The 21,473-nt window shown below is 35.9% G+C and overlaps 1 protein-coding gene across 1 annotated transcript in view; it reads right to left on the reverse strand.

The window, feature by feature from the left end:
* The window catches only part of Trissin (trissin), a 48,346-nt gene that overhangs the window by 13,366 nt on the left and 13,507 nt on the right, over positions 1–21,473 (reverse strand). The window contains exon 2 of the mRNA XM_069844527.1: positions 1,619–1,674. Coding sequence (XP_069700628.1) covers positions 1,619–1,655 — 37 coding nt within the window. The 5' untranslated portion in view covers positions 1,656–1,674. The remainder of the gene's footprint in view (positions 1–1,618; positions 1,675–21,473) is intronic.

Consider the following 21,473-nt stretch of genomic DNA (forward strand, 5'->3'; position numbering starts at 1 on the left):
ATGTGAAAACAGGTCCGATTAAGGAAATCCGCGAAATCTACAGGACTAGATTCCGGATAAAGGACAACCGGCAAAAAGAGCAATACAGGTTTTGGTTAAAATGTGGCTCGCTACGAGATCTGTGCAAAATGTACGTATATCTGACCATGATTTGACGTGTACAGCTGTGTATTGGTGCTGCATGGAGCCACTTTCAACTTCTTCTATAAAAGGTAAGTCTTTTTCAGCTCTTCGCGTCTGTATTTTTCTCCTGTATTTCTGCTCTATACTTACACGGGCTACTTTTATTGTACAGGGACATCATTTTATTTTTACTAACATTTTTAATATTAACCTGGCTATACCTTTCTATTAACGATTGAAACAGGAAACACCGTTTGCTACCCCTTCCAAGACTGGAGTTCGATGATACTGGCGTAAAATACAAACAAATCACTTTACTAAGTATAGGAGGGAAGAAAAGTAGTTCATCCATTTACGTAAACTAGGAAATATCGCAATTTTGAGTTTGATAATTTTCATTAGGTTTCTGTTTAATCAAAATACTGTACAGTATTAACACTTAGTGTTTTTTACTCACGAATTGAGCTATCCATTCGGACGTATTCATTATGCAGTATATATTGTACTGTTACAGCACATTAGCGTACAATATAGAGAATGAAGTTAAATTGAAAAATAATCATAATATGGATATTTAAACACATTTTTGAAAATGGTGGCCGTTCATTTCGATACAGGCTTCAGTTCTTTTGTGCATATTATCGCACTATAGACTATTGTACCTAATTCCAATTACCAGTTTCGTCCTTTGTACGAGTAACTCGTGTTGAAATAATTCTGTACTTACTCTATAAAAGAGTACCTTACGTACTGTAAATTCAATCTTCACTTCTGCCCGATCCGAAAAGATAAAATTACTCAGACATGCTATCTACTGTCCGTCCAAGTGGTTATGCCGCAGGATCGTAGAAAGGGGAGGGGTCACGTTAATTACTTAACGAGGCCCTTTTATTTAAGTTATTTTAAACACTTGTATAATATTGTCCAATTCCTAACAGAAATTAATGTTTTCAGAAAAGAGCTAAGATAGCCCAGCTACTAGACTTTACAGAGGGGCGAACAGAAGCAGGTGGGGGAAACCGGGATGCGACGTAGGCAAACGGACGACAGTACCTGTGCGAAAATATGATTCAATATTGAACGCTCTTTCGTCACTGGAAAACGCGAACATATTTCTGGAACGTACTATACTCAGTAACTCAGTACTGCATACGCGGTCTTGGTTCTGTGTGGAGAGCGGTTGGAAGTTTACTAGGAGAAGGGGTGGGAGTGAAGTACATTAAAAAACTCAGGTACAATAAAAATTGAAGTAAAAATAAAATGATGTCCCTGTATAAGGTACTAAGAAAATGCATTCAGTATCGTGAGTGGTAGTAGTATTAATCAAAACAAGAAAAAAAAGTCCAATAAACCTGGTTGGTTCTAAATTTATTATCTTCCCAGATATGAATCCTTGTTCAATAACGGTCGAGCGAAAATTGTCATTTGCGGAACAGGAAGGAACTAACTTCACAATACAATAAAAGCCGTATATGTTTATAGATACATCACTTACCAGTCATAAGTAGGGTGAAGTGACGACTTCCAGCCATTATCTTGCCGCGTCTCGATCTGTAAACAAAAATAGGAAATACGTACGTACACTTCCGGAAACAAAATGTTACAGGAAATATTTTTGCGTCATTACGTAGTTCCTATGTAGAATTCTACGCGACGTTTTGGCTGGAATATAAACATTTGATATTACAAATGCTTCAACAAGACCATTTCTTTTCCCATCTCAAATTACAATTAGATAGTTATCTTTAATGATAATGATGATGATAATAATAATAAATTCGTCCACACCCATGGAGTAACGGTCAGCGCGTCTGGCCGCGAAACCAGGTGGCCCGGGTTCGAATCCCGGTCGGGACAAGTTATCTGGTTGAGGTTTTTTCCGGGGTTTTCCCTCAACCCAATACGAGCAAATGCCGGGTAACTTTCGGTGCTGGACCCCGGACTCATTTCACCGGTATTATCACCTTCATTTCATTCAGACGCTAAATAACCTAGATGTTGATACAGCGTCGTAAAATAACCCAATAAAATAAAATAAATAATAAATTCATAGTGTTCTGCCCAAAGGCAGGCCTTTCACTGCAAAGCCAGCATTCTTCAATCTTCCCTATTTTCTGCCTTCCTCTTAGTCTCCTCATATGATCCATATATCTTAATGTCGTCTATCATCTGATATCTTATTCTGCACCGAACTCTTCTCCCGTTCACCATTCCTTCCAGTGGATCCTTCAGCTGGCAGTTCCTTCTTAGCCAGTGATCCAACCAATATTCCTTTTTCTCTTCCTGATCAGTTTCAGCATTATTCTTTCTTCACCTCTCTCTTTCCAACACAGATTAATTTCTTATTCTGTCTGTCCACTTCACACGCTCCATTCTTCTCTATCCCTACATTTCAAATGCTTCTAGTCGTTTATCTTCACTTCGTTATAATGTCCATATTTCTGTCCCATAAACGTCACAGTCCATACAAAGCACTTCACTGGTCTCTTCTTTAGTTATTTTTCCAGAGGTCTACATAATAACAAAAATAAAAGCGATATGTTTTCGTTCCCCTTTCATAACATGATTTGATACATAGTATCGCAAATATCTGTTAATGGTCCCAGTTATTAGGTCTAGAAAATGGAAGATGACTTTTTCCATGTTCTTTAAATCGTGTTTCTTCATACGTACTAAGTTTTGTCACAGTCAGTCCGTTCATATAGAAGTTAATTCAGATCTGCGGAAGCTGACCGTAAACTGAGAAGTTACGAGCAAGTTAAGATTGATTATTCGTCAAGACATTAAGGAAGAGGTGAGAAATGAAGTTAGACATTGTTAGCTTTAGCAACAAACATCAAAAGCTGCAAATGGCTGTCTGATTACTTGAGTAAGTTTGCTATGTCTCGTGTTATACTAGATGTGCCTACATCGATAGCATGGCCGTCTCCATAGCAACACAGTGAATACGTACTGGAATTTATTAGGACTGGGAGAATAAAACAAAAGAAGAATGCTTGAATATTTGTCTTTTAACTAGTTAATTATATTTTTCAATGTAAGTAATGATTTAGAAAATATACAGGGTGTTAGAAATATACATTCAAATATTTTAGAGGTGATCAAATATAATATACTGAACAACATTATGAGAAGAATTCCTCAGTCTTCCTAGTTATTTTTAGATATTAAAAATACCATGTTTTGTTTTTTCTACGAATGCTTAGCTAGTTACGCGGAGGTCTAGGTTTGTGGGGGTTGCCTATCGTCCAGGATTACCATGAAGATCTTAATACTGTAATAAATAACTAAGTAGTGTACTTTGTTAATTTGCAGTGTTTTTTGTAACGCAGTTTTTACTCCTGGTTGAGTGTTAGAGAAGGCCGTATGGCCATAACTCTGCCAGGTTAAAAAAATTATTATTATTATTATTATTATTATTATTATTAGGCTATTATTATTATTATTATTATTATTATTATTATTATTATTATTAAATAATTTAACGTGTATTCATAAAAATCATATTGTGACAACTTTTTATATTAATACATAGAATGAAATTCATTATTTATTTTGTACTGTAATGTTCCAACTTCGAACACAACCTACATTTTTATTAATGTAAGGGTAATAGACTGCAGTAAAACAAAAGCATTGAAAGTTTTACCTAAATTATCAAAATAATATTTTTTTCTACGACAGTGTGTAAAGTTGCATTTTACCCACTGTTGTCGGTGCGTAAAGTGAGCCTTTAAAACACTAGTGCGTAAAAAATAAGTAAATATTTTACGCACTGCCAAAGAAAATACAATATTCAACGTAAAAACTTCATTCAGTAAGAAATTAATGCATTACTTCGATCTTTCATTACTTAAATATTACACTAACAGTAATAAATAAATTTAATATCGATATTTATATTTTTAGCCCGTTTTATTCCTATTGCAACAATATTATAGCTTTCAACTTTTTCTAATCGCTTTGTTGATTATTTGGCGCTTTAGACGGCCATGAAATCGTAATAATGAATTTAAAAAGCTGCAATTCTAATATAATTGGTAATCATTCTAAGTGTAGACGGCCATGAAATCGTGATCTTATAACCTCTCCAGCTTGAAATATTTATTTAATGTAAATCTGTTCTATCGTAGAAAAACATTGTATGATACACATTCGTAGAGTTATATTTTTGGCCCTCATGTGTTTGTGAAACTCGGCTTCGCCTCATTATTTAAACTTTACACGCGTGTCATAAATAGAACCTTTACGAATTTGTATCGTAAATAACTATTATAAACGATATTCACATTCGAAGAGTCCACTGCAAGAATGATGGATGTCATTTGGAATACATTTTGCAGGAGAAGCAATTGAAAGTTTGAAATGCTTAGCGCTCAAAGCTTAACTGTGATTTTCCGGTCATTACTGGACAATGACTATCAGTGTTAATGCCATATAACTCTCTATGTACATTCTATAATTCTTAAGCTATGCATTGACAGTCTTGGTTCATTTTCGACAAGAAAGTGACATCCATCATTCTTGCAGTGGACTCTTCATTTATATTACCATGAAATAGTTAAAAGAAATGCACATTTAAAAATTGTTGTTACTGAAATAGAAGAAACATACGAAATGAAATAATCTCTGAATTACTAACAAAAGTTAATATTTTCTAAACTACTGTGGATTATTATTATTATTATTATTATTATTATTATTATTATTATTAAATAGGTTTGGAAGTAAATTCCGAAAACACAAAGTATATGATTATGTCTCGTGACGAGAATATTGTTAATGTTATGTTTTATTTAACGACGCTCGCAACTGCAGAGCTTATATCAGCGTCGCCGGATGTGCCGGAATTTTGTCCCACAGGAGTTCTTTTACATGCCAGTAAATCTACTGACATGAGCCTGTCGCATTTAAGCACACTTAAATGCCATCGACCTGGCCCGGGGTCGAACCCGCAACCTTGGGCATAGAAGGCCAGCGCTATACCAACTCGCCAACCAGGTCGACGAGAATATTGTATGAAATGGAAATATACTTACTTACTTACAAATGGCTTTTAAGGAACCCGAAGGTTCATTGCCGCCCTCACATAAGCCCGCCAGCGGTCCCTATCCTGTGCAAGATTAATCCAGTCTCTATCATCATACCCCCCCTCCCTCAAATCCATTTTAATATTATCCTCCCATCTACGTCTCGGCCTCCCTAAAGGTTCTTTTTCCCTCCGGTCTCCCAACTAACACTCTATATGCATTTCTGGATTCGCCCATACGTGCTACATGCCCTGCCCATCTCAAACGTCTGGATTTAATGTTCCTAATTATGTCAGGTGAAGAATGCAATGCGTGCAGTTTTGTGTTGTGTAACTTTCTCCATTCTCCTGTAACTTCATCCCGCTTAGCCCCAAATATTTTCCTAAGCACCTTATTCTCAAACACCCTGAACCTATGTTCCTCTCTCAGAGTGAGAGTCCAAGTTTCACAACCATACAGAACAACCGGTAATATAACTGTTTTATAAATTCTAACTTTCAGATTTTTGGACAGCAGACTGGATGATAAGAGCTTCTCAACCGAATAATAACACGCATTTCCCATATTTATTCTGCGTTTAATTTCCTCCCGAGTGTCATTTATATTTGTTACTGTTGCTCCAAGATATTTGAATTTTTCCACCTCTTCGAAGGATAAATCTCCAATTTTTATATTTCCATTTCGTACAATATTCTGGTCACGAGACATAATCATATACTTTGTCTTTTCGGGATTTACTTCCAAACCGATCGCTCTACTTGCTTCAAGTAAAATTTCCGTGTTTTCCCTAATCGTTTGTGTATTTTCTCCTAACATATTCACGTCATCCGCATAGACAAGAAGCTGATGTAACCCGTTCAATTCCAAACCCTCTCTGTTATCCTGAACTTTCCTAATGGCATATTCTAGCGCGAAGTTAAAAAGTAAAGGTGATAGTGCATCCCCCTGCTTTAGCCCGCAGTGAATTGGAAAAGCATCAGATAGAAACTGACCTACACGGACTCTGCTGTATGTTTCACTGAGACACATTTTAATTAATCGAACTAGTTTCTTGGGAATACCAAATTCAATAAGAATATCATGTAATACTTCCCTCTTAACCGAGTCATATGCCTTTTTGAAATCTATGAATAACTGATGTACTGTACCCTTATACTCCCATTTTTTCTCCATTATCTGTCGAATACAAAAAATCTGATCAATAGTCGATCTATTACGCCGAAAACCGCACTGATGATCCCCAATAATTTCATCTACGTACGGAGTTAATCTTCTCAAAAGAATATTGGACAAAATTTTGTACGACGTCAACAAAAGTGATATTCCTCGAAAGTTACCACAGTTGGTTTTGTCCCCCTTTTTAAAAATAGGTACAATTATAGACTCCTTCCATTGTTCTGGTACAATTTCTTTGTCCCAAATAGCAAGTACAAGTTTATAAATTTCGCTATATAATGCACTTCCACCACCTTGTATTAATTCTGCTGGAATTTGATCGATACCTGGAGACTTGTACTTTTTCATATTTTCTATCGAAATTTCGACTTCTGAAAGCGTGGGTTCGGGTATAAATGGCTCAGCAGTTTGTATTTCAATTTAATGGAAATATACAAATTGGAAATTTATCCTTTGAAGAGGTGGAAAAATTCAAATACCTGGGAGCAATAGTAACAAATATAAATGATACTTTGGAGGAAATTAAACACAGAATAAATATGGGAAATGCCTGTTATTATTCGGTTGAGAAGCTTTTTTTATCCAGTCTGCTGTCAAAAAATCTGAAAGTTAGAATTTATAAAACACTTATATTACCGGTTGTTCTTTATGGTTGTGAAACTTGGACTCTCACTTTCAGAGAGGAATACAGGTTAAGGGTGTTTGAGAATAAGGTTCTTAAGAAAATATTTGGGGCTAAGAAGGATGAAGTTACAGGAGAATGGAGAAAGTTACACAACGCAGAACTGCACGGATTGTATTCTTCACCTGACATAATTAGTAACATTAAATCCAGACGTTTGAGATGGGCAGGGCATGTAGCACGTATGGGTGAATCCAGAAACGCATATAGAGTGTTAGTTGGGAAGCCGGAGAGAAATAGACCTTTAGGGACGCCGAGACGTAGATGGAAGGATAATATTAAAATGGATTTGAGGGAGGTGTGATATGATGGTAGAGACTGGATTAATCTTGCTCAGGATAGGGACCAATGGCGGGCTTATGTGAGGGCGGCAATGAATCTCCGAGTTCCTTAAAGGCATTTGTAAGCAAGTAAGTATTATTATTATTATTATTATTATTATTATTATTATTATTATTATTATTATTATTATTATTATTATTAGAAAAGACGTGCCACATTACGTCACATTACGGTCTACGAGTCTCGATCTTTGGTGGACATCAGTCTATTTGTAATCCCACGAATTGTAAATCGTAGCCAATACAGCTCTCTTGCCAAGATTGCAGATTATCTTGCTGTTCCTTACATTGAATGAATATCGGCTAATTCAGCATCAGAGAATCCTTCATTACGTCAAGCGAGATTTCTTCTAGGTTAATGACCTTTAACTGAGGAAGAGGGTTTATGCTGGAACACATATGAGCGAAAGACGTGCGTGTAGTCTGACCTGACAGGCGTTTCATAGCACGGTCATTCATAAAACATCTCGTAAAATTCGTGATACATTTATGGAGAAACTATTATAGCAAGGGAAAAAATAAGTAGAGCGTTGTTTTATATGCATTTTTTTTAAGCAAATACCAAAATATTTGCATGTATACCCATAACACTTTCTATATCCAACTGAATTACTAGTATTTGCATTAATAAAGAAGCAACAAATAATACATTTGTCAACGGTAAAAGGAATCTACTATCTCTGAAACGTTTAGGCTAATTGTTGCATCATTCGTTTGTTTCAACGTCTTTAAAGTATGCACCACATAAATCGCTTCTAGCAGCATTTTGTCGCGCTTTTGTGGAACAAAAGAACAAAACCGTGAGTTTAGTATCGACTCGAGAATAACATTTGATCTCCGCAACACGGTTTTCTGCTGCCATCAAAGCGCGAAAATTGCAGCCTGGCTTTAAGTATACGAGCCTTTAAGAGTTCGCGGAAACCATAACCTCACACGAGGCGCGTCTTGAGAAGAAAGAAACCAACTTAAAAAGTCAACAGTTTCAGAATTGTTCAACAGTCATTATTATATCACGAAGAAAAATATATTTTAAATATTTCTTTGCGACGTTATTTTTATATTATTTATTGATGGAATAGCCTATGATTTATCGAATTTATATAATCTATTTGCGTGCAGAACATAAATATATCCATTAATTGAGTAAAAATGCTGCAATTTTAGCTCTGTTCCCTAGCGATTTTTCGTAAACAGAAGTTGGCAACAATGCTTAATGCATAATTACTTACTTACTTACTTACAAATGGCTTTTAAGGAACCCGAAGGTTCATTGCCGCCCTCACATAAGCCCGCCATCGGTCCCTATCCTGTGCAAGATTAAGCCAGTCTCTATCATCATACCCCACCTCCCTCAAATCCATTTTAATATTATCCTCCCATCTACGTCTCGGCCTCCCTAAAGGTCTTTTTCCCTCTGGTCTCCCAACTAACACTCTATATGCATTTCTGGATTCGCCCATACGTGCTACATGCCCTGCCCATCTCAAACGTCTGGATTTCAAGTTCCTAATTATGTCAGGTGAAGAATACAATGCGTGCAGTTCTGTGTTGTGTAACTTTCTCCATTCTCCTGTAACTTCATCCCGCTTAGCCCCAAATATTTTCCTAAGCACCTTATTCTCAAACACCCTTAACCTATGTTCCTCTCTCAAAGTGAGAGTCCAAGTTTCACAGCCATATAGAAGAACCGGTAATATAACTGTTTTATAAATTCTAACTTTCAGATTTTTGGACAGCAGACTGGATGATAAGAGCTTCTCAACCGAATAATAACAGGCATTTCCCATATTTATTCTGCGTTTAATTTCCTCCCGAGTGTCATTTATATTTGTTACTGTTGCTCCAAGATATTTGAATTTTTCCACCTCTTCGAAGGATAAATCTCCAATTTTTATATTTCCATTTCGTACAATATTCTGGTCACGAGACATAATCATATACTTTGTCTTTTCGGGATTTACTTCCAAACCGATCGCTCTACTTGCTTCAAGTAAAATTTCCGTGTTTTCCCTAATCGTTTGTGTATTTTCTCCTAACATATTCACGTCATCCGCATAGACAAGAAGCTGATGTAACCCGTTCAATTCCAAACCCTGCCTGTTATCCTGAACTTTCCTAATGGCATATTCTAGCGCGAAGTTAAAAAGTAAAGGTGATAGTGCATCCCCCTGCTTTAGCCCGCAGTGAATTGGAAAAGCATCAGATAGAAACTGACCTACACGGACTCTGCTGTATGTTTCACTGAGACACATTTTAATTAATCGAACTAGTTTCTTGGGAATACCAAATTCAATAAGAATATCATATAATACTTCCCTCTTAACCGAGTCATATGCCTTTTTGAAATCTATGAATAACTGATGTACTGTACCCTTATACTCCCATTTTTTCTCCATTATCTGTCGAATACAAAAAATCTGATCAATAGTCGATCTATTACGCCTAAAACCGCACTGATGATCCCCAATAATTTCATCTACGTACGGAGTTAATCTTCTCAAAAGAATATTGGACAAAATTTTGTACGACGTCAACAAAAGTGATATTCCTCGAAAGTTACCACAGTTGGTTTTGTCCCCCTTTTTAAAAATAGGTACAATTATAGACTCCTTCCATTGTTCTGGTACAATTTCTTTGTCCCAAATAGCAAGTACAAGTTTATAAATTTCGCTATATAATGCACTTCCACCACCTTGTATTAATTCTGCTGGAATTTGATCGATACCTGGAGACTTGTACTTTTTCATATTTTCTATCGAAATTTCGACTTCTGAAAGCGTGGGTTCGGGTATAAATGGCTCAGCAGTTTGTATTTCAATTTAATGGAAATATACAAATTGGAAATTTATCCTTTGAAGAGGTGGAAAAATTCAAATACCTGGGAGCAATAGTAACAAATATAAATGATACTTTGGAGGAAATTAAACACAGAATAAATATGGGAAATGCCTGTTATTATTCGGTTGAGAAGCTTTTTTTATCCAGTCTGCTGTCAAAAAATCTGAAAGTTAGAATTTATAAAACAGTTATATTACCGGTTGTTCTTTATGGTTGTGAAACTTGGACTCTCACTTTCAGAGAGGAATACAGGTTAAGGGTGTTTGAGAATAAGGTTCTTAAAAAAATATTTGGGGCTAAGAAGGATGAAGTTACAGGAGAATGGAGAAAGTTACACAACGCAGAACTGCACGCATTGTATTCTTCACCTGACATAATTAGGAACATTAAATCCAGACGTTTGAGATGGGCAGGGCATGTAGCACGTATGGGTGAATCTAGAAACGCATATAGTGTGTTAGTTGGGAAGCCGGAGAGAAATAGACCTTTAGGGACGCCGAGACGTAGATGGAAGGATAATATTAAAATGGATTTGAGGGAGGTGGGATATGATGGTAGAGACTGGATTAATCTTGCTCAGGATAGGGACCAATGGCGGGCTTATGTGAGGGCGGCAATGAACCTTCGGGTTCCTTAAAAGCCATTTGTAAGCAAGTAAGTATTATTATTATTATTATTATTATTATTATTATTATTATTATTATTATTATTATTATTATTAGAAAAGACGTGTCACATTACGTCACATTACGGTCTACGAGTCTCGATCGTTGGTGGACATCAGTCTATTTGTAATCCCACGCTTTGTAAATCGTAGCCAATACAGCTCTCTTGCCAAGATTGCAGATTATCTTGCTGTTCCTTACATTAAATGAATATCGGCTAATTCAGCATCAGAGAATCCTTCATTACGTCAAGCGAGCTTTCTTCTAGGTTAATGACCTTTAACTGAGGAAGAGGGTTTATGCTGGAACACATATGAGCGAAAGACGTGCGTGTAGTCTGACCTGACAGGCGTTTCATAGCACGGTCATTCATAAAACATCTCGTAAAATTCGTGATACATTTATGGAGAAACTATTATAGCAAGGGAAAAAATAAGTAGAGCGTTGTTTTATATGCATTTTTTAAGCAAATACCAAAATATTTGCATGTATACCCATAACACTTTCTATATCCAACTGAATTACTAGTATTTGCATTAATAAAGAAGCAACAAATAATACATTTGTCAACGGTAAAAGGAATCTACTATCTCTGAAACGTTTAGGCTAATTGTTGCATCATTCGTTTGTTTCAACGTCTTTAAAGTATGCACCACATAAATCGCTTCTAGCAGCATTTTGTCGCGCTTTTGTGGAACAAAAGAACAAAACCGTGAGTTTAGTATCGACTCGAGAATAACATTTTGATCTCCGCAACACGGTTTCCTACTGTCATCAAAGCGAAAATTGCAGCTTGGCTTTAAGTATACGAGCCTTTAAGAGTTCGCGGAAACCATAACCTCACATTTGGCGCGTCTTGAGAAGAGAGAAACCAACTTAAAAAGACAACAGTTTCAGAATCGTTCAACAGCCATTATTATATCACGAAGAAAAAAATATTTTAAATAGTTCTTTACGACGTTATTTTTATATTATTTATTGATGGAATAGCCTATGATTTATCGAACTTATATTATCTATTTGCGCGCAAAATATAAATATATCCATTAATGGAATAAAAATGCGGCAATTTTAGCTCTATTCCTTAGCGATTTTTCGTAAACAGTCGTTGGCAACAATACATAATGCATAATCCAGTCTGTAAATTTCTACGTGCTCTACCAGGTAGGTCTCAGAATGGAACCCACTGCCGACATTGTCGGAGTGAGAAAGAAACACTTGCTCACATTCTGAAAGCCTGTCCTCATGGAGAACTACTGAGGAATAGTCGTCACCACAAGATTTGATCCCTCCTAGCATCGGCCCTACGAGGAAAATACTACCAAGTAGAAGAGGAGGTCCATGGTTTGTCCACAAATGGATCTACAAGGCGCATTGACATCATCGCTATCCCGACAAGATTAACAAGCGGATTCATAATCGATCCAACTGTAAGGATGGAAACATACGAAAATCAACCTGCTGAGATACATCAGGAAAAATGCGACATATATGACCCCACTATACCATATTATAAGGAAAAATATCATCTAACGTCGATCGAAGTTATTGGATTACTGATTGGGGCTAGAGGAACCACCACAAAAAGATTCGCGCATTTTTGTAAGCAGTTTGGTCTAGGAAAAACTCTTGTCACTGAAGTATCTCTGTCTGCAGTGAAGGGATCTATAAAAATCCTAAGAAACCATCTCTACAGTTACATAGATTGAGCTCTTTGCTATGGCGATCTGCTCACTTAAGTTGGGTCTTGTAACCAGTGCTAAATAGACGACTGTGATCATCCAATTGCTAATAGATACTAGGAAATTTTCTGTTTCTTCTGGAATTAATGATGTTTTGTTTACTCTTTTCCAATTATTTCTAATTATGCTATTTCTTATTCATTTTCTTCTCCATTGCTTTATTTTTTTGCCATTATAACAACAATTTTATGGTAAGCTTTGTCTTCTAGGCAGCCTTCACTTGGAGGAAGCTGAATAAAATTTATTCGAAATAAAAATACATTCAATATCGTTCATAATTCGCTTATTATGACATACATGCCACAATTGTTGCCTTGGCAACATAACAGCTATGACGTAGTAAACTAAAAACATCATGTTTATTAAAGCAAGATAAAAACATCAATTTTAACATTTATAAAACTTACTTCTGTTGGTAAATACTGAAAGTACAATTTTTCATATTTGAGAATGTTATTCCTGAACCAGTACAGGCCTATTAATATTTATTATTGTAAAATCAGTAAAGCTTCCACTTCCTGGGCTTGCTCTATTAACTCTTCAGGAATATTACCCATGTTGGCCGAATATTTATTCCCTTCATCCATTTCGTTAATAAACAAACAAAAGAAGACTATCTTGGAAACAGTTACGTCATTTCCTCATTACGTTATTACATGAAAAAGAACAATTAAATGAAATTTTGTGATTTAGTATCAATTTATGATGCTAGAAGTGCATAAAAGCTGTATATAACTCGTGTATAATCTCGAATTGTGGCATTTGTGAAAATTAGCCAAACATTCACTCATTCCACAATATAATCCCCATTATTATACGCTTGGTACATAATAGTAATATGCGTTACAAGAGCGGTATGTTGAAGTTTTCATGTTCGAGGAAAAGTTTGAAAAAGCGAAACGTAGTTGAGCTTTTTTAATTTTCGAGAATTGAAAGAAAACATACCGCTTGTGTATCGTACATTATTTTGTGCGAAGATCGTTTATTACATACCTGAAAGAGGAATTCCTAATTAGTTGCAATGAAATCTCCATCTTGGTTTCTGTTCAATGACGGCAAATTTGCAAAACAAAAATATCTATCTTCAACATTGTTGCTTTAAATATTTTCTGTGTTTACTATACTCCAGCAGGCCGTGATATACGTCTGCCTTTTTTTTCCCCCAGTCTATGATGAATCTGGAATCTTGTTGATTTTTTCACGGCTTCCTTAATGTTACTTGCATCACGAATGCAGTAACTTTAGTGGAGTTGTAGAGTTTACTTAATTTTTGCAAATATTTAAAAACAATAATTAACAGTACAATTTAGGTGAAATTGCAGTGGTAAGTTTCCAATTTATAATTATTACTATATTGAACGTCTCTAAAAATAATATGTTAAAAGCCTAAAGCAGTAAAATCAATATGTCACTTAAGCGGTAAGAAGAGGGAAATTGTTATGTGTGTTAGGTTGGGAATACTGAATGTGGAATTTTAGACTTTCCGCGGATTGGTTTTGTGCGGAAACCAAGCAAATACGCACGATCTCGCACAAAGAAATATTATCTGATATTGTAAAGCTTAATAACTTTGCATTGCGTAATATACTTAAAATAATTTGTAATCTTTTACTTCTGATTTGTAAATTGTTAATTTGCAATTTGTTAACATTGTACAAGGCCCCCTGATTGTCTTTTAATAAATTTGTATTATAAAACGAAAAGTTTGATCTTATCAAACTATTTGCAAGTCTTGTGATTACGGTGAGTCACGTCTGCGAGACAACAGAGACCAAGGCCTGCTGGATCTGTTTGACGGAGTGCAGGCCCGCAATTATCCTGGATTCAGCGCCTCCCAGGCGCCGGGAAACAATTGCAACTGCAGACGTCACGTAAACATTGGAACAAACTGATATGAAGACGAGTAATGGAAACGGGGCAGCAGGGCGGGAAACTTGGCTAATCACGTGCTACGTGCGTCCAGAAATGACCGCAGAATTTATATTAGCGGGATGACCCTGCCATGTCTGTTTTGTTATGTGTGCAGTCCAGAGCGTGTCTGCTTTAACAACGTGAAGAAATCGATAACGGTAAGTAACACATACTTTCTCATTGCACAATTTTACTCTTTTCGTAACGATTTAGTTTCTTCCTCATATTGGTGTATTTTTTAAGCTACTATCAAAAGAAAACTAGTTCGATAAATTAAAATGTGTCTCAGTGAAACGTACAGCAGAGTTCGTATAGGTCAGTTTCTGTCAGATGCGTTTTCAATTCACTGCGGGCTAAAGCAAGGAGATGCACTATCATCTTTACTTTTTAACTCTGCTCTAGAGTATGCCATTAGGAAAGTCCAGGATAACAGAGAGGGTTTGGAATTGAACGGGTTACATCAGCTGCTTGTCTATGCGGATGACGTGAATATGTTAGGAGAAAATCCACAAACGATTAGGGAAAACACGGGAATTTTACTGAAGCAAGTAAAGAGATAGGTTTGGAAGTAAATCCCGAAAAGACAAAGTATATGATCATGTCTCGTGACGAGAATATTGTACGAAATGGAAATATAAAAATTGGAGATTTATCTTTTGAAGAGATGGAGAAGTTCAAATATCTTGGAGCAACAGTAACAAATATAAATGATACTCGGTAGGAAATTAAACACAGAATAAATATGGGAAATGCCTGTTATTATTCGGTTGTGAAACTTTTATCATCCAGTCTGCTGCCGAAAAATCTGAAAGTTAGAATTTATAAAACAGTTATATTACCGGTTGTTCTTTATGGTTGTGAAACTTGGACTCTCATTTTGAGAGATTAACATAGGTTAAGGGTGTTTGAGAATAAGGTGCTTAGGAAAATATTTGGGGATAAGAGGGATGACGTTACAGGAGAATGGAGAAAGTTACACAACACAGAACTGCACGCATTGTATTCTTCACCTGACATAATTAGGAACATTAAATCCAGACGTTTGAGATGGGCGGGCATGTAGCACGTATGGGCGAATCCAGAAATGCATATAGAGTGTTAGTTGGGAGCCCGGAGGGAAAAAGACCTTTAAGGAGGCCGAGACGTAGATGGGAAGATAATATTAAAATGAATTTGAGGGAGGTGGAATATGATGATAGAGAATGGATTAATCTTGCTCAGGATAGGGACCAATGGCGGGCTTATGTGAGGGCGGCAATGAACCTGCGGGTTCCTTAAAAGCCAGTAAGTAAGTAAGTAAGTAAGTAGGTACTATCAAAAGATGTACATAAATTAAATCATTCAATATTAATTTAAAATTAAACGATAAATTTTATATTTCTGGATTGCATATAGTGTTATTGAAAACGTTTAGGTATTTACCTTACAGTAGGCCTACATTATAAATTGTACAATATGCTTTAAGACGGTTAACTACTAAGTTTTTGTAATTTACACAATTTCCATTGTATCGTATTAAAAGATTAACTGAGTCAGATATTGATAAAATACATGTGCTTATATTTTCTTAAAATTTTATATTGACTATTTCGTTTATATGACGTCATTCTATTTTCGGCCAATGAAGTGTAATGAAATTTTGAATTCCAACCAATCACAGTCATACATCACGATAATTTCTGCAGCTTGATTTATCATTATCAATTTATCGCATGGTCGTTATTTTGTTTAGTCAGTGCCGCCAACTGTTTCCACGTAAATCGAAGAACACGAATCCATTGTACTAAATAAAGTGCGAAATCCTACTTCCACATCTACATCTTCATCTTCTAATTCCATGTCCATTGCATCTAAAGAAAATTACACTCCTTCATAACAATTGTTCATTTAATTAATGTATTAATCAGGTTATTTGTAATTATACTATAAAATGTTTAAATTAAATTATGATTTCAACAAATAAAGAAAACGCATTTCTGTTATAATAACAAGAGAAAAGCGCAGTATATGTAATTAACATTGTTAAATCTCTATTTCGCTTTTCTCAATTGGCATTACTGAATGACATTCAATTTCTTTATTGCAATAATCGATATTAATCCATTCCGACTTCACAATGTCTGAATAGGGTAAGTATTCATAAATATACAATTATTAATATTTTGTGAGCGAATTTTAGGGATATATTATTTACATTTTTATTTTATTCACGAAATAATCCTAATAAATGCCATTCGAGATCTGAGATTACTATAGAAAAATGTGGCCAGAAAAAATATTTTATTTAAAAATAATTTCTACTCTTAATAAACATTTGTCCGGGCCTCACATAAACATAAGAAATTTCGTAAAAGCTAAAAATGAAGCTAAGACTTCCTATAATGAAATGTTTTATTGTTTTTTCTAGTCAATATAATTCATTAATAAAAAATATTTTAAACATTTCATTCCTTTTCAACTTCTCTACCCGACATAAAAAATCACAGATTTCTTAATAATATTAATCGTCATAACTGTACATGAACCCAGCATTTCATGTACAGACCAGTTGGGAATAGGTGTGCAAAGTTTCATCACTCTAGGTGCAGCCAATTAGCAGATATCTCATTTCTAGTAAGTTAAAATGTGAAAACTCTGTTTTGCGGTAAAAATCACGCTGAAGTTTATAATATGCCTTGTGAATAATATAGTTACCACTTGGATTTCCAATTTAGAATAAAGATATAGCAGTGAAAATTTCGCTACATTATTCTTCAAGAAACCGTAGATTTTTTGACACCATATTTCAAGAAATGAAAGAGATGACCAAAATTGACCAAAAGTGAGTAAGAGCTCGTCCACCTTATATTTTGTTTTGTGTTTCAGTACTTCAAATCAGACTTTGTTTCGTATTAATTTTCCTCCCGCTGTATTTTAGTGCTCTGATGTATATGTTTTACGTGAAATGTGCCCTTTATAGTAAAATATTTAACTACATTACAACATTATACTCTGTGGAAGTCAAAGTACTCTACGTCAGGGGTCATCAGCTCGAAACTCTATAGAGCGCAGACTACCTACTCCTACGCAGACCGGCTTCAGAAATTCCGTGTCGTGATTTGACACACTCACAAAATATGACGTTGGCAGTATCAACTTTTGTTTGTATATAATAATAATAATAATAATAATAATAATAATGATAACAATGATAACAATAATAATAATTATTACTATCATCATATCATTATCATTCTTGTAATTATTACTGATTTATTGTTATTGTTGTTATAATCATGTGATAATCATAGAGTTAGTAAGGAGGTCGGAGGGAAAAAGATCTTTGGCGAGGCCGAGACGTAGATGGGAGGATAATATTAAAATATATTTGAGGGAGGTGGGATATGATGCTAGGGACTGGATTCATCTTGCTCAGGATAGGGACCGATGCGGGCTTATGTGAGGGCGGCAATGAACCTCTGGGTTCCTTAAAGGTCTTAAGTAAGTTTCTATAATCATAGTAGTATTAGTGCGATGACATTTTATTACATATTTTTACAGCAGTTAGACACAATCATTTCTACAGTATTGGTACATATATTTTATAATACGATGTGTTTTGTAGAAATTTACTTTTTATTATATTATTATTATTATTATTATTATTATTATTATTATTATTATTATTATTATTATTATTATTATTATTATTATTACAAATGAAGTGCTGGGGGACGTATGAAGGTGTTTTTCCTTTTCTGAAGAATAAATATGGGAAATGCCTGTTATTATTCGGTTGAGAAGCTCTTATCGTCCAGTCTGCTGTCCAAAAATCTGAAAGTTAGAATTTATAAAACAGTTATATTACCGGTTGTTCTGTATGGTTGTGAAACTTGGACTCTCACTCTGAGAGAGGAACATAGGTTCAGGGTGTTTGAGAATAAGGTGCTAAGGAAAATATTTGGGGCTAAGAGGGATGAAGTTACAGGAGAATGGGGAAAGTTACACAACACAGAACTGCACGCATTGTATTCTTCACCTGACATAATTAGGAACATTAAATCGAGACGTTTGAGATGGGCAGGGCATGTAGCACGTATGGGCGAATCCAGAAATGCATATAGAGTGTTAGTTGGGAGACCGGAGGGAAAAAGACCTTTAGGGAGGCCGAGACGTAGATGGGAGGATAATATTAAAATGGATTTGAGGGAGGTGGGGTATGATGATAGAGACTGGATTAATCTTGCACAGGATAGGGACCGATGGCGGGCTTATGTGAGGGCGGCAATGAACCTTCGGGTTCCATAAAAGCCATTTGTAAGTAAGTAAGTAACATTTAATAAACATTTGATACTAAAAGTAAACTCTCCTTCACTGAAGGGACATAAGGTATTTTCCTATTTGTAGTGCAATCTTGTAAATGATTTGAATAGCAGATTCACTTAAATGTACAAAGTACACATACGGCTGAGTTATGACAGCGAGAAAGTTAGAAGAATAGAAGAAGTTGATATTTTTTTCTCGAAAATCAGCTTGTGTTCGGAATTCCCATTTTGATGCTATCGTGTCCGAAGTAAGTCAAGGGGAATACAACACCGCATCCCGTTCCTCGATATGGACATTATTTCCAGAAATTAGAGACTGAAATATTTTAGGTAGGGGAAAAAATAAGGCTACAAAAAGTGCAACGGATTTGTTCGATTTTATCGGTGATTATTATGGACCATGCGGGGATGCTACAGTGAAAAGGGCAGGTCTTTGAGCTCCATCGTTTGCCTTGTGTAGAGAAAAGTCTCTTTTGGAAAGTCAAAATCACCATTTTTTGAACATTTGCCGGCCTCTACCGTCCATATTCCTGGGGGCAGAGGGTTGTCCTTTACACTACAGATAGAGTTCGAGGAGCTCTATTCGCTGCACTTATCAGCTTTGTTATCACTACACGTATGGCGGAATTATGGCGGCGAGAATGTTGGCGGAGCAGAGGTTTAAAGCCTCGGTATATATTCTCGAAAATCAGCTTGTGTTCGGGATTCCCATTTTGATGCTATCGTGTCTGAAGTAACTCAAGGGGGAATGCAACACCACTTCCCGTTCCTCGATATGGCCATTATTTCCGCAGATTTGAGATTGAAATATTTTAGGTAGGGAAAATGTAAGTCTACAAAAAAGTGCATTGGATTTGCTCGATTTTATCGGTGATTATATTAATAATCATGCGGGAATGCTACAGTAAAAAGGGCGAATCTCTGAGCCCCTTCGTTCTCCTTGTGTAGAGAGAAATCTGTTTTGGGAAGTCAAAATTACCATTTTTTAAAACTTTGCCGGCCTCTACCGCCCATATGCCTGGAGCCAGAGGGTTGTCCTTTGCACTACAGATAGAGTTCGAGGAGCTCTATTCGCTGCACTCATCATCTTTGTTCTCACTACACAGACGGCGGAGTTATGGCGGCGAGAATGTTGGCGGAATAGAGGTATTTTTTTCTCGAAAATCAGCTTGTGTTCGGGATTCCCATTTTGATGCTATCGTGTCCGAAGTAGTCAAGGGGGAATACAACACCGCATCCCGTTCCTCGATATGACCATTATTTCCGGAAATAGAGACTGAAATATTTTAGGTAGAGAAAAAAATAAGTCTTCAAAAAAGTGCAATGGATTTACTCGATTTTGTCGGTGATTATTAGTAAACATGCGGGGATGCTACAGTGAAAAGGACGGGTCTCTTGCGTGTTCAACATCGAGTTTCATATGTTATAGATATAACATAATGCTAGATGCTTAAAGTCAGGGAAATTAACTAAAATTAATGAGGATGAATCGTAAAATTTCTGAAAGCATTGTGTAAGAGAAATAATATCCAAAAAATTTAAAGTAAACATCTTGATTACACAACTTTTAACACTGTATCACTTCGGAATATGTATGGTAAGACTTTCTTGTGTTAAATTTCAAGTACCTCGTTTACATGTTTCGACCTATTTATGGGTCATCTTCAGAACTGGTCGTTGTTGGTCTTGGCGCCACTTGTTCTGTTTCCTGTGAGGGTGTGTTCCTGTGGTATAGTGTAGAGTCAAAGAAATTCTCAACACACAACTCAACTTCAAAACACACACTCTCTTTGACTCTACACTATACCACAGGAACACGCCCTCACAGGAAACAGAACAAGTGGCGCCAAGACCAACAACGACCAGTTCTGAAGATGACCCATAAATAGGTCGAAACATGTAAACGAGGTACGTTGAAATTTAACGCAGGAAAGTCTTATCATACATATTCCGAAATTTAAAGTATTAAATATTTTCAATCATTAATGTCTTTCTTTCACCTCATGGCCGTAATTTACTATAAAGGTTATAATATCGTTATGAATCATGGTCTACATTAATATAACAGAATTAGAAATGTATAAATTAATAAAAGAAAGTAAAATTGCTACATTTCTCTAACAGTAGTCCTATATAAACAAATTGTTATTGGAAAAAAGCATTTGTTTTATGAGTCTTGCCTAATACATTGTACAAGCTATGTAGTAGATAGGCGTTTCTATGGCAACTGATTACTTGATGGAATAGCCCATATGCTCAATGCTTTTTTCTTAACGTTATGTGAGAAAAACTGATTTCCCATGTTAAATCCCTATCTAGAACTCCTAAGTATAAATCTTGCTGCAGTATCTCCAAACCAAACATCCCAATCTGCTCCTATTTGGCTTCCAGAGATGAGATGACAATCGTAATAATTGCAGTAAAGCCGAGCGAACATATGAAGATCGCTCCTGCATTACATTTATGGCGTCAAGTCTTTGTGTCGTGCAAATAGTGACAAGGTCGTTTAATTAAATCTATTTTATGACTGCCGCTCTTACTGCGCATAAAACGGGCTAACTGCCACGAGCGCGTACAGGTGTCACTAGCAGCGCGTTCTGGATCTATGTTGCAGCGGAAATGTGGGATTTGAGCGCGTTTTTCATTTTATAGACGAGCTTA

The sequence above is a fragment of the Periplaneta americana genome, chromosome 2 (assembly GCF_040183065.1).
Source record: "Periplaneta americana isolate PAMFEO1 chromosome 2, P.americana_PAMFEO1_priV1, whole genome shotgun sequence".
Taxonomy (NCBI): domain Eukaryota; kingdom Metazoa; phylum Arthropoda; class Insecta; order Blattodea; family Blattidae; genus Periplaneta; species Periplaneta americana.